Source organism: Bufo gargarizans, chromosome 10 (genome assembly GCF_014858855.1).
Source record: "Bufo gargarizans isolate SCDJY-AF-19 chromosome 10, ASM1485885v1, whole genome shotgun sequence".
Lineage (NCBI taxonomy): Eukaryota > Metazoa > Chordata > Amphibia > Anura > Bufonidae > Bufo > Bufo gargarizans.
Window position 1 is genome coordinate 10532661 of NC_058089.1, and position 14255 is coordinate 10546915.

A 14255-nucleotide genomic window follows, 5' to 3' on the forward strand; every position below is an offset into this window, starting at 1 on the left:
CCCTATATACTAGTTGGTGTCCGGACCGTGCAGTTCTGGAGCGTCTCCTGTTTTCCGCCCTCCCGGGGAAGCAGATGTTTGTCCCGTGCGCGCTGTCACATGCAATTAACGAAAGGAAAAAGTTTTTATTTTTATTTTACTTCCTTGGGCAAAATGTAAGAAAGACAGATCATTGTGTAAGTGCGAAGCGCCTGAGCATCAAGGGCCCTGCGTGGAACTCGTCACGTCAGTGAGAACACGCAGATTGACAAGTCGAGCGCTCCAGCTGGATGATGTGCCAGAGCCTCGGGGCAATACCGCTACATGACACCGGATAGAGACTGTCCTCTACGTGACCTGCTGTGGTTATATGGGACTAGCACCAACATATACTGTAGTGCTGTACTCCCGGGACAAGCCCTGTCCCAAGAGCTCACAATCTAATCTCGCAGGAAGACTGGAGAACGAAAACAAAAGCTGAGTGACAAAAGGGCTGCCATCCAGCTTTCCTAGAGTCCTGAGTGGAAAAGTTGCACATGTATGCAGTGATCTAGGAGCTGGGGAACACTCGGATGGCGGACATTAGGGTTAGTTCACACAAGGCAGAAATCTGCAGCAAAATCCACATGTAGAAATTTCTGCCGCAAGTGGACGTACCGTACTGGGTCCCATCCAGATTTGAAGGGTTCCCCAGACAAGTCCCCGTCTCCCATATCATGGAATGCCCATACAGATTTACCACTCGGGACTCCAGGAAAGCTGGGTGGCAGCCCTTCTGTTGTGGATTGTGCTGCATGTTTTGTGCATCGACAGTAGTGAAAATCCACAGCGTTGCTGCACCATGCGTCCCCGTCTGATTTCACCCCTAAAGCTTCTGTAGGAGATGTCACCCTGCTTTCCTAGACTCCTGAATGGTCTGAACAGAAGCCAGCCAAAGATGACCCCCTCGGGAGAAGATCAGCAGCGGCCCTGTGTGCTGGGTGTTAGGAGCTGTGATTTCAGCTGCTGTTTGAGCTGTGGGGGAGGAATCCCCTCTTATCTCTGCTGGAGGATGAAGGGGGTTGTACTCCACTCCAGTCTCCTATCTAGGGATTTAAAGGGACAGTAAAGTGCCTCACAGATTAGGACCACCTTCAGGCAGTGTCTCGTCTGTATATTGAATGGTCCCTGAAGCTGTAGGACCGCGCCGCCATTCTCGGCGCTCTTTGCCCGTGTCTAGTCAAGACTGTAAACGGAAAAGTCAGCATCGTTTCAATGTACTTTGCCTTATAATTCTTCATGCATCTCAAGATCTCTGCTTGTTGTGAACATAGGGAAACATTCATTATCTTCATCTAAGTTTCGAAACCGGTGAAACAGATTTGTGAAACTCTGCAATTCATTTAAACGAAAAGTTAGAACCCCGTTCACATGCAGCAAGCAGATTTTCAGTCGCAGACATTTCTACAGTAAATGCGCTGCCTGTGAGTTCAGCCGAATAGTTTGGGTTGTTCCAGTGGCCTCCGCCCTGATAGTTTGTTACAATGTATCAGTCTGCAGTTACAGAGGATTGTGTAGCCTGGATACAATTGTAACAAATCTTCAAGCGTGAGAAGTATTAGGTCAGTACAAAGAATAGAACAGTGTTTCCATTCTCTAGCAGCAAGCAGAGATCTTGACAGTGGTGATGAGACAAAAGTATATTATAAAGTTGCAGAAGATACTATTTAATCCCATCTAAGGTCTGTGGGCAACGTTAACCTCTCCTCTGCCAGGGCCCAGTCTAATCACCATATAATCCTATTGTTTGTATGGCTCCTCCATATTTGCTTGGGGTGATATCCGTCTGTCCTGTCTGATATCTTCCGTCCTAACATGAGCTCCCGCCCGCGAATTATTCAGCCTCCTCTTGTGCTTTTCTAATATGTCCTTTTAATATTTTTAGGCTCCCAGGTCCCAGCACCAGGACGTCGGCTGCAGGCAGCGAGGCCAAGACCCGGGGGCCGGCCGGTGGGAACAGGCGCAGTCAGAGTTTCAATAACTACGACAAAGCCAAACCAGTGAATCCTCCAGCAGCTGTGACTGAGAAAGGTACGAGACGTACAGGGGGGCTGTCGCTTCAGTGTGCCAGGCCAGCAAATCAGTCTGCCCAATGTGCCACTAGTTGCTGCATATTCGATTCTGCCATTTCTTAGACGTATCTGTTTCTGGGAAAGTTGGGTGGACACCTGCGGGTCCTGTAATGGTGAATATTTTGGGTCTCGCCCAGCTTTTCCCGGACTCCTGAATCGCCAGTCAGTGATGTGACCGTACACGGGCGGGAATCATCACATGATTGGAGGGGTTACCTTTCAGTAGTCTGAGAATTCGGCAGGGGTGGCCTTTAGGCTAAATGCACATGATCAGGATTCCGTACACATTTTCCGCACCGTAGGGTCATGCACATTGTATTCTTAGAGAATTTAAAATTCTCATGTACACGATGCAGATATTTTTTTCCGTGCGCATTTTTAAAATCTGCAGCATTTCAATTTATTGTATTTTTCCTGAACGTATTTTCTCAATTCGCTTTAATGGGGAGAGTAAAATCTGCACCAAATCCGCATGTAAATCCGGACCAATTGATGCGGATTGTCGGCACGGATTTCCCTGCGAACACATGCGGATTTAAGTGCGGATTCTCCTAAACGTGTGCATTTACCCTTATGTGTCCAGGCGTCCTTGCACTACTGTTCGCTGATGATTGGTTTATTTGAGGGGTACAGCAGTTGGGGGGGTCATAATGTCCAGGTCTCTCACCAGACATTGCAGTCAGTAAGGTCACTGCGTACGTCATGGCCGCCAGCACGTCTGTCTGTGTTTGGAGGCGTGATGACCCTCAGCGCCCTCTATGTATTTACTCTGTGATAACTTGTGTAACTGCATTTGTTCTCTGTGGCTTTACATAGGACTGCAGGTTTTACACAGGACTGCAGGTTTTACACAGGACTGCGGGTCCTATCTTTGTGTGTGTGTTATTGTAAAGGTCATTTGCCTCGCACTCCCTTACCCAACCCCCCCTGTAAGAAGACCTCTCGCCTCTCCAGACATGATGTCTGTATTAGTGAATTCTTGCATTCCCTTGTAATGACAACTCTTGAACATCTACTCTCATGACTATGTATTGTGCTATTCTTCTATTATTCCTACCAGAATTTATGAAAGTATTGGCAGCAGTCAGTAATAAAGGCCAGTCAGGTTGTTCCCGTTTGGGGTGGGGGGTTGTCCCAGTTGGGGCTGTGACCCCTAACTGGTAACATCCAGATGGACCTTCATTGGAAACTGCTACCAATTTTTTCATCAACTTGTAGTAGGAATAATAGAGGGGTGAGAACATGAGTCATAAGAAGAGAAACTCCAGAATGGTTATTACAGACATATCAGGAGAGGAGACAGATCCTCTTTAAAGGGGTCATGCCAAGTTTTTAAGTTCTCTCCTATCCACAGGAATAACTGATTAATTTGGGTCTGACCGATGGGACCCCAACTAATCCCAAGAACAGGGCTCCCGATCCCCCCCCCACTGATCCCAAGAACAGGGCTCCCGATCTCCCCCACTAATCCCAAGAACAGGGCTCCCGATCCCTCCACTAATCCCAAGAACAGGGCTCCCGATCCCCCCACTAATCCCAAGAACAGGGCTCCTGATCCCTCCACTATTTCCAAGAACAGGGCTCCCGATCCCCCCACTAATCCCAAGAACAGGGCTCCTGATCCCCCCCACTAATCCCAAGAACAGGGCTCCCGATCCCTCCCACTAATCCCAAGAACAGGGCTCCCGATCCCCCCCACTAATCCCAAGAACAGGGCTCCCGATCCCCCCCACTAATCCCAAGAACAGGGCTCCCGATCCCTCCACTAATCCCAAGAACAGGGCTCCCGATCCCCCCACTAATCCCAAGAACAGGGCTCCCGATCCCCCCCACTAATCCCAAGAACAGGGCTCCCGATCCCTCCCACTAATCCCAAGAACAGGGCTCCCGATCCCTCCCACTAATCCCAAGAACAGGGCTCCCGATCCCTCCCACTAATCCCAAGAACAGGGCTCCCGATCCCTCCACTAATCCCAAGAACAGGGCTCCCGATCCCTCCACTATTTCCAAGAACAGGGCTCCCGATCCCTCCACTAATCCCAAGAACAGGGCTCCCGATCCCCCCCACTAATCCCAAGAACAGGGCTCCCGATCCCCCCCACTAATCCCAAGAACAGGGCTCCCGATCCCCCCACTAATCTTAAGAACAGGACTCCCGATCCCTCCACTAATCCCAAGAACAGGGTTCCCGATCCCCCCCACTAATCTCAAGAATAGGGCCCCCGATCTCCCCACTAATCCCAAGAACAGGACTCCCGATCCCTCCACTAATCCCAAGAACAGGGCTCCCCCTCCCCCCCACTAATCTCAAGAATAGGGCCCCCGATCTCCCCACTAATCTCAAGAACAGGGCTCCCGATCCCCCCCCCCCCACTAATCTCAAGAACAGGACTCCCGATTCCCCCCACTAATCCCAAGAACAGGACTCCCGATTCCCCCCACTAATCCCAAGAACAGGGCTCCCGATTTCCCCCCACTAATCCCAAGAACAGGACTCCCGATTTCCCCCCACTAATCCCAAGAAAAGGGCTTCCGATCCCCCCCCCACTAATCTCAAGAATGGGGCTCGCACTCCTCTGTCCTGATGGAGCGGCAGGCTGCGCTTGTGCCCTGTCACTCTTTCCTTTCTCTATAGGTGAGGATAGCGCTCTGCTATCCTGGACACTCCCATAGAGAATGAATGGACCGGCAGGGCACATGCTCAGCCCGCCGCTGTATCTGGACAGGGAAACAGGACGATCGCTGGGGGTCCTAGTGGTCGGCTCCCACTGATCAGGTTAGTTATCCCCCTATCCTGTGGATATAGGAGGAAACTTAAAAGCTCGGTTTACACCTTTTAATTAGACTTGGTCAGTGCTGGATTATCAAATATTCTGCATATTGGGGCAGAAAATAGTTTACAACTTGTAATGGAAGAAGAACTTCAGGATGACCAGAAGCCTGAGAGAGGGGGGCACGCAGACGCTGCAGATGTAATGTGTACATGTACGTACACTGCGGAGGGGGGGGGGGGGGGGGGGGACTTCTGTGTAACTTGTGTATAGCAATAGGCATTCCTGGTGCAGTCTCGCCCCCTGGTGGGCTCAGTGAGTAACTGCTGCAGTGACCGGAGCCTTCTCTTCCTATAGGCAGGAGCCATTTACTGCAGATTTACAGTGAATATCAGGAAGACAAGGGGCTGAATTACTGAGGCCAAATCCGAGGAAAGGGGTTTTCTATTTTTAATGAATATTTCTGCCACTTTCTCATCAACCTTGTGTTTCAATTCTGCACCATTTTCAAAATCACTGCTTGCTGTTTGTGTATGTAGACATTCTTGCTTACTTCCAGAGGCTAAATCCCTGCACTTACCTAATGCTTTTCACAGCTGAGGGTTTGTGACAGTTGTATCTGGTCTAGACAGTTCTCTGGGAGTTAGGCCACACCAGCAGTGCTCACGTCTCTCCTGTCCTGGCCGTTTGTTACAGTGTGTCAGTCTGGAGTTTAGTCTTTTCAGCTCTCAGAGGATTGTCTTGACTGCAGTTGTCACAAACCTTTAGATGTGCGGAGTATTGGGCCAGGATGCCTCTGGATGCATGTTCCAGCTCGCTGACAGCAAGCAGAGATCTTGAAAATGGTGAGGTATAGAATCACAAAGTCTGTTAGAAAGTTGCAGAACTTGTCATTGTGACCTGATTACAGGACTGCACCGGCCCTTTAATTATCCAGACTCGCATGTGGTTTGCAGACGAGTATTCCGGCCCGACTGCGGGTGTACTGACCCGGTCTCGCAGATCATGGGCCCCACGAGTCCTTAGAGAAGTGAAGCAATGGGGTGGCTCCAGTTCCGCACCAGTTATTATACAGGTTTGATCTCCATCGGGGCAGTGGGAGATTCTGAGGGGTCTTGAGTGAGGATTTGCCAAATGAGGAGTCTTCCTGCGCCCCCTCTGCCGCCCCTCGCATCTTCTACATCAAAGCTGCACAACTCTGACCCTGGAGATTAATTTCAAGGGTCATTGATGCGCTATTGTTTCTTGTGTTGCTTCCCCAATTCAGTGATAAAACGACTGGAGAGCTTCCTGCAGGGATGACAATGAGCGTGAGGAGGCAGCGCTCCGTCTTAAAGGGACGGCGCAGCTAAAATAATAAGTCACAGCTGTAATACTGCGACCGAGCTTCAGATATTGGACATTGCTATAAACCAGACTTGGACTCAATGGTTGGATGTTCTGATGAAGGCCAAGGTCCCAGCAGCTAAGGGGGTTCACAAACCCCCCTTGCCCGCCCCATGCAGGGGTCATAGGCAAACTATAGGATTCCACTTTATCATCATGGTGGGGGTCAGCTCTGCTGATTTCTGATCTGGGACATTTGGCTTTACAGGAATTGGCCTGTAGAGGGCAGCGGTTGTCTACTGACGACTGTATCTCAGTATCTTCTCATGGAGGGAGCCTTGTGTTATGGGGCAGTTTGTGTATTAACTAACCAGTCTAGCGGTGCACTGGGAACTCCTGTACTCACTGGGGCATAAAGGGCTTTACTACAAAATGTATTCACCACTTGTTGAGGATTAATGCTTTAAGGGAAAATACAAGACCGACTTGTATGGGTGATTCTGAGTAACATCCTCTATTATACTCCAGAGCTGCACTCACTATTCTCTGGTGCAGTCACTGTGTACATACATTACTTATCCTGTACTGATCCTGAGTTACATCCTGTATTATACTCCAGAGCTGCACTCACTATTCTGCTGGTGCAGTCACTGTGTACATACATTATTTATCCTGTACTGATCCTGAGTTACATCCTGTATTATACTCCAGAGCTGCACTCACTATTCTGCTGGTAGTCACTGTGTACATACATTACTTATCCTGTACTGATCCTGAGTTACATCCTGTATTATACTCCAGAGCTGCACTCACTATTCTGCTGGTGCAGTCACTGTGTACATACATTACTTATCCTGTACTGATCCTGAGTTACATCCTGTATTATACTCCAGAGCTGCACTCACTATTCTGCTGGTGCAGTCACTGTGTACATACATTACTTATCCTGTACTGATCCTGAGTTACATCCTGTATTATACTCCAGAGCTGCACTCACTATTCTGCTGGTGCAGTCACTGTGTACATACATTACTTATCCTGTACTGATCCTGAGTTACATCATGTATTATACTCCAGAGCTGCACTCACTATTCTGCTGGTGCAGTCACTGTGTACATACATTACTTATCCTGTACTGATCCTGAGTTACATCCTGTATTATACCCCAGAGCTGCACTCACTATTCTGCTGGTGCAGTCACTGTGTACATACATTACTTATCCTGTACTGATCCTGAGTTACATCCTGTATTATACTCCAGAGCTGCACTCACTATTCTGCTGGTGCAGTCACTGTGTACATACAGTACTTATCCTGTACTGATCCTGAGTTACATCCTGTATTATACTCCAGAGCTGCACTCACTATTCTGCTGGTGCAGTCACTGTGTACATACATTACTTATCCTGTACTGATCCTGAGTTACATCCTGTATTATACTCCAGAGCTGCACTCACTATTCTGCTGGTGCAGTCACTGTGTACATACATTACTTATCCTGAGTTACATCCTGTATTATACTCCAGAGCTGCACTCACTATTCTGCTGGTGCAGTCACTGTGTACATACATTACTTATCCTGTACTGATCCTGAGTTACATCCTGTATTATACTCCAGAGCTGCACTCACTATTCTGCTGGTGCAGTCACTGTGTACATACATTACTTATCCTGTATTGATCCTGAGTTACATCCTGTATTATACTCCAGAGCTGCACTCACTATTCTGCTGGTGCAGTCACTGTGTACATACATTACTTATCCTGTACTGATCCTGAGTTACATCCTGTATTATACTCCAGAGCTGCACTCACTATTCTGCTGGTGCAGTCACTGTGTACATACATTACTTCTCCTGTACTGATCCTGAGTTACATCCTGTATTATACTCCAGAGCTGCACTCACTATTCTGCTGGTGCAGTCACTGTGTACATACATTACTTATCCTGTACTGATCCTGAGTTACATCCTGTATTATACTCCAGAGCTGCACTCACTATTCTGCTGGTGCAGTCACTGTGTACATACATTACTTCTCCTGTACTGATCCGGAGTTACATCCTGTATTATACTCCAGAGCTGCGCTCACTATTCTAGACTGCACGGGGCTTGTTCTGGTGATTTGCTCTGTACAGCCACCTGATGTTGGGAAAATAATTATATTTATGCTGTAAAATGTAGATCGGGAGCGAATGCAGCTTTTATTTGTAGATCAGGGATCGGCAACCTTCGGCACTCCAGCTGCTGTGAACTACAACTCCCAGCTTGCACACCTACATAGGAGTGAAAGGTGGATTCTGGGAGTTGTAGTCTCGGACCAGCTGGGGTGGTGGTGGTTGCTGTAGATGTATATAGAGCAGATTGTGTAATGTGAATACAACAAATGGATAAGGATATAAAAATACTAGTGCAAGGTGTAGGACACGGACGCAGTGGTCGGAGTGCTTCCCACCATGAGAACCCGCTGGTGAGCACACGTTACATTTTAACTCTGGAACCGCTACACATTAACCCATGTTTTTGGAATGTCAAGGTATTCTCATTACCGCGCTGACCTCCTGACCGCAAGGCAAGCGGCCGACTCTGGGGCTTGACAAATGGCGGATAATCAAACACTCTGGATTAATGGACAGACTGTGTATATAATGCACCTGTAAGGGAAGAAAGCCCTAGAGCCTGCCATGGCGTTACCATAGGGCTGCGGTAACAGCTGCTCGCCATGTTTAAGATCTCTGCTTGCTGATAATGAATAGGAACACAGACAGATTGTTATAATCGTATCCAGTCATCGATCGGACTCAGACTTTGTAGCAGATTTGTAAAGGATTATTGGTCACAGACGACATCAGAGATACGTGAGATCTCATAAAAGGCAAGCGGTCGGTGGAATTCCAGGCGCGTGGACATGTTTCCAATTATTAAAGTATGGATGTCCGTGAAAACATTGTATTGTTTACCCAGCGAGCAGGAAAATCTTCACGTCGCTTCCCCGAGGGCAAAAGGAAGAGAAATTCAGAAGTGAGGAGCAGGAGGAATGTCGTGGAGTGTCGTGCAGGGGCTGACCCAGAAAATGGCGGACACGAGGAGGCTGACGCGGATCCGTGCATGAGGCGTCCTACTGTTAGGCCTCTTGCACACGACCATATGTATTTTGCGGTCCGCAAATAACGTATCGGCAAAAAATACAGATGACGTCCGTGTGCATTTTGTATTTTGCGGAATGGAACAGCCGGCCCCTAATAGAACAGTCCTGGCCTTGTCCGTAATACGGACAATAATAGGACATGTTCTATTTCTTTGCGGCATGGGAAGACTGACATACAGACACAGAATACCTTCCGTTTTTTGGTTTTTTGGCACAGCCACACGGGGTGAATTTTCTGCAGCAGAATTTTTTTCCGTGGAGTTTGTTGCATTTGTGCAGAAAAACGCACGACAAATCCGTGGAGAAATCTGCCTGGAGCATTTGGAGCTGTCACGGATTCAGTTGCGGATTTCGCTGTATGCGCTGCAGAGAATGAAATCCACAACGTGATCTGACGTGCTACGGATTTATCTAAACCGCTGGTTCATTTCCGCTGTCTATTTGGTCTGCAGCCTTTGGATGCGGGGCCACATCTCATCCACGCTGCCCTGCGGTGTTGTTTTTCCCCCTGTAACTTGCTGCTGCACAACCTCATTTACCGGGGAAATTCATCATCTCTGTCAGTATTCCGAAGCCAATCTAGGTCTGCGGAGGCCAGCTCCCGAGCATCACATGATCGCCCGCACCGTATTCCGTACACAGCTCTCACTCGGCAGTGTCTCTCTGGCTGTCGTCATGTCCCAGCTCTCCCGGCCAAAAAGTCTATATCGTTATCGGACAGTTTGCAAATATTCTGTCAGTCTTGTGAAATTCTACATTATTTGCACTTCTGTCCCGGATTATCAAATACCGGATTAAAGGAATTGTGTCTGCTCATATTTAATCTAGTGCATTTACATTTGGGGCTCCAGAGCGGTCACCTGCTGCTGCTGCACAGTCTTGCAGGGTTAGGCTACACGCACACTAACGTATTTTGTTTCCGTGTCTTTTTTTTTTTTTTTTTGCGGATAGGATGCGAACCCATTTATTTCAGTGGGTCAACCAAAAACGCGGACAGCACACAGTGTGCTGTCCGCATCAGTATGTCCGTTCCGTAGCCCCGCAAAAAAAAATAGAACATGTCCTATTCTTGTCCGTTTTAGGCATTGTTACAATGTATCTGCAAAAAAGAACTGCTGACGTACAGACGTCATCCGTTGTTTTTTTTTTGCGGACCGCAAAACGCATACGGTCGTGTGCATGTAGCCGTATTTGGGATTTTGCAGGTTTTCCTAATCGGTCAGTACAATGGAGAACTTTAGTCTCATAGATCAATGATCTCCGACCTGCAACTTTCCATTTATTTATTTTTTTCAAAACTACAACTCCTAGCCAGCACTTTACTGTTGTAGAATCTTCCACGTCCGGTTTGGCGCAGGCGTACGGTGCTGGCACGGTATCACAGACCTGGGACATATCCCCTGACAATCCTCGCCCTGTCATGTTATATATACAGTTTCTTGCTTAGGTCGGCGGGTGGCGGTGGATTCTTCTCCCATACAAGGCTGGACGCCCAGCGTTTGTGTATCGCTCCGCTCGTCTCACATCTGTGTCAGGACCCATAAAGCTTCACTTTTCACATATTTCTTGCCGTTGTTTAATCTGCAGTATCTCGTTCTGCCGTCAGGAACAAAGTCTGTGGCGCTGTGCGTGCTCCTGCGTTGTGAGATCTGGCAGGTGGCCGCTTTGAACTCGTCAGTCTGGGGGCGTCCTTGTGACCCTCATCCGCCGAGCTTTGATGCTGTATCATCGGTTTATCCGATCTGTTTGCATTGGGTTACACAGACACATTGTCGCTACGTTTCACGTCCAAGCAGACTTTTTCTGGCAGTCCAACCTGCGGCCCTCCAGCTGTTGTAAAACTACAACTCCCACCATGCCCTGCTGAAGGCTGATAGCTGTAGGCTGTTCAGGCATGCTGGCAGTTGTAGTTTTGCAACAGCTGGAGGGCCGCAGGTTGAGCATGCCTGGTGTCGGGGCTGCAGACCAGGGCTTGGTGGTAGGCAAAGTGCCTTTAGTTGTATGTGTCTTGATGGGGGGCTTACATTGATGGGCTCTGGTGCAGCTCAGCCCCAGCTACTGGTGGGATCTGCACTACCACACACAGCCATACGGGTAAGCAGGTCGGGGTAAGTCCACATGCAGTGAAACTTTTCAGCATCCACAGCAGATCTGCGGCAAAATCTGTATTCTACATGGGGATTCTCCTCAAGTTTAAACCCTGTAACATAGAAAGGGTTGAAATCTACTGTGAAAGTCATCAGCAGATCTGTGCCTGGTACTAAAATCTGCAACCATTCTGCCCCCTGTGGATTCAGCCTAAGGTCTGGGCCGCATGTGGTCGAATTGCCTCCGCTTTGCGGAAAAATTATCCGTAGAAATCGGAGCATGCTGGGAATTATCCAGTCCACACCGTGCTGATTATCACAGCGGATTTCATCCTTTGGGCCATTCTCGCGGGGCAGATTTTCCACACGGATTTTGTCGGGTTGTCGCATGTTCATTCTTGGAGCAGATTCCATTTAAATCAATCAATGTCAGGGCTAAAAACTGCGCCAATCGGCATCAAGAACTGCCCCGAAATCCACTCCCAACAGAAAACTGCTTGAAGAAACAGCACGGAAAATGCATGGATTTTTTATATAGATTCTGCAGCTAAATTGTTAGCGTGGTAATACAACCATGGGAACGTGGCCTTGCAATGCGTAGGGTGAAATCGGAGGCGTTGTTACCTAGAGGTCATACGATCAATTAGTCGCCGTGCGTTTATTGTATTATAATGCTGTATGTGCCATAATATGAAACGCTGCAGCGTATTATTAAGCTGGAGCATGTATACCGCCTGGAGGAGGATCTCCTCGCCTCGTCTGCGACTTACTCCAGTGACTCCTGAGCGTTGGCCCCCGGCGTCGGGTAGAGGTCACCATGTGCTGAGATAAGGAGATGTAGTACAAGGCCCCGGCTCCTATATACAGTCCGATAAGTGGTTCCGTGCACCGTCTCAGATCTGTAAGTTTCCTGTACTTCAAGGTGGATTGCAAGAGGGGGATCTGCCCAGGGGCAGGCGTTGGGTGCTGGGTTACTCTGTGAGGGAACATGACTGGTTTAGGGGGTCTGTTCTCTTTTTGGGAAATTTCCCCAAAAAGTGGAGGATGCTTATCTGTATAGTGGCCGGCTGTAAGCTGTAGATGGTAATTTGGATGCAAAGTCCTTAGAAATAGAGGGGAGAGAGTGCTGGGCAGGAGGACAGACCTTTACATGGGGTAAGCTGAGCACCGGATTGGACAGGTTGGCATTCCATATTGCGATCCCTGTAGATGGCCGATCCCTGTAGATGGGTAGATGGCCGATCCCTGTAGATTTAGGGTATACGTCACTGCCTTGGTAGTCACTGCTGAGTTGTGTGAATCCTTTAGGGGGGGAGAGCTGGATGCAGTTGTGTCAGAGAATGGGCGATTGTATAGTGAGGATGACCCGGAGTTGGGGACATGCCTTCCGTATCATGTGGGCACTGGAGATGTGGGTGAAGGTTACTGAGTGCTGAATCCACACAGCGTCAGGGGGTAGAAGGGCTTTATAGGGGATCCTGTAGAAAGGCTGGGGGTCTCTAGAGGGAAAGTGGGAAATCCTGGTAGGAAGACTAAGGCTCTGCATAAAGTATAGAATGGAGTATATCATAGTATAGTCAACCAGTAGTGTGTTGTGGGATGGTGGAGTATTGGGGCAGAGCACGGTAATGGGGGTCTGGGGGAGTACACAGATGAGGGTCTCTTTGGAGTAGAGGTCTGGATACAGCAGAGTATTAGTCTGTAAGGCTGGGTGTAGGGGTGAGGGTCTCTGTAGATTTAGGGGTCTACATTGAGATCATAGGGCAGAGTATCGGGGTGTAGAGCACAGTGCAAGGGTGAGGGTCTCCATAGATGAGAGGTCTACATGGAGCGGATAGAGTATTGGTCTGTAGGGCTGAATGCAGGGGCGAGGGTCTCTATGTATTGGGGGTCTATGTGGAAAGCATATGGCAGAGTATTAGTCTATAGGGCACAGTGTGGGGGTAAGGGTCTTTGTAGATTGGGGGCTATATGCATAGGATAGAGCACAGTATCAATCTGTATGGCTGAGTGCAGGGGTGAGGGTCTCTGTAGAGGGGGTCTGCACGGTGCAGGGTATGGAGCAGTCTGCTTAGGTGAGGGTCTCTGTAGAGGGGTCTGCACTGTGCAGGGTATGGAGCAGTCTGCTGAGGTGAGGGTCTCTGTAGAGGGGGTCTGCACTGTGCAGGGTATGGAGCAGTCTGCTGAGGTGAGGGTCTCTGTAGAGGGGTCTGCACGGTGCAGGGTATGGAGCAGTCTGCTGAGGTGAGGGTCTCTGTAGAGGGGGTCTGCACGGTGCAGGGTATGGAGGCAGTCCCTGCGAGGTGAGGGTCTCTGGAGAGGGGGTCTGCACTGTGCAGGGTATGGAGCGTGTCTGAGGTGAGGGTCTCTGTAGAGGGGGTCTGCACGGTGCAGGGTATGGGAGTGTGCTGAGTGAGGTCTCTGTGAGGGGGTCTGCACGGTGCAGGGTATGGAGCAGTGTGCTGGGTGAGGGTCTCTGAGAGGCTACACGTGCAGGGTATGGAGCAGTCTGCTGAGGTTAGAGGGGTCTGCACGGTGCAGGTATGGAGCAGTCTGCTGGGTGAGGGTCTCTGTAGAGGGGTCTGCACGGTGCAGGGTATGGAGCTGTGAGTGAGTGGTCTTGTAGAGGCTGAGGGTCTGCTGTAGAGGGGGTCTGCACGGTGCAGGGTATGGAGCAGTCTGCTGAGGTGAGGGTCTCTGTAGAGGGGTCTGCACGGTGCAGCGGTATGGAGCAGTCTGCTGAGGTAGAGGGGTCTGCACTGTGCGGGTAGGAGCAGTCCTGAGGTGGGATCTCTTAGGGGTCTGCACGGTGCAGGGTATGGAGCAGTGTGCTGA

The 14255-nt window shown here is 49.3% G+C and overlaps 1 protein-coding gene across 1 annotated transcript in view; it reads left to right on the forward strand.

Moving 5' to 3' along the window:
- Positions 1 to 14255, forward strand: part of NAV2 (neuron navigator 2) — a 161822-nt gene that overhangs the window by 80255 nt on the left and 67312 nt on the right. The window contains 1 exon segment of the mRNA XM_044270784.1: positions 1904 to 2049. Within this exon segment, the coding sequence (XP_044126719.1) occupies positions 1904 to 2049 (146 nt within the window).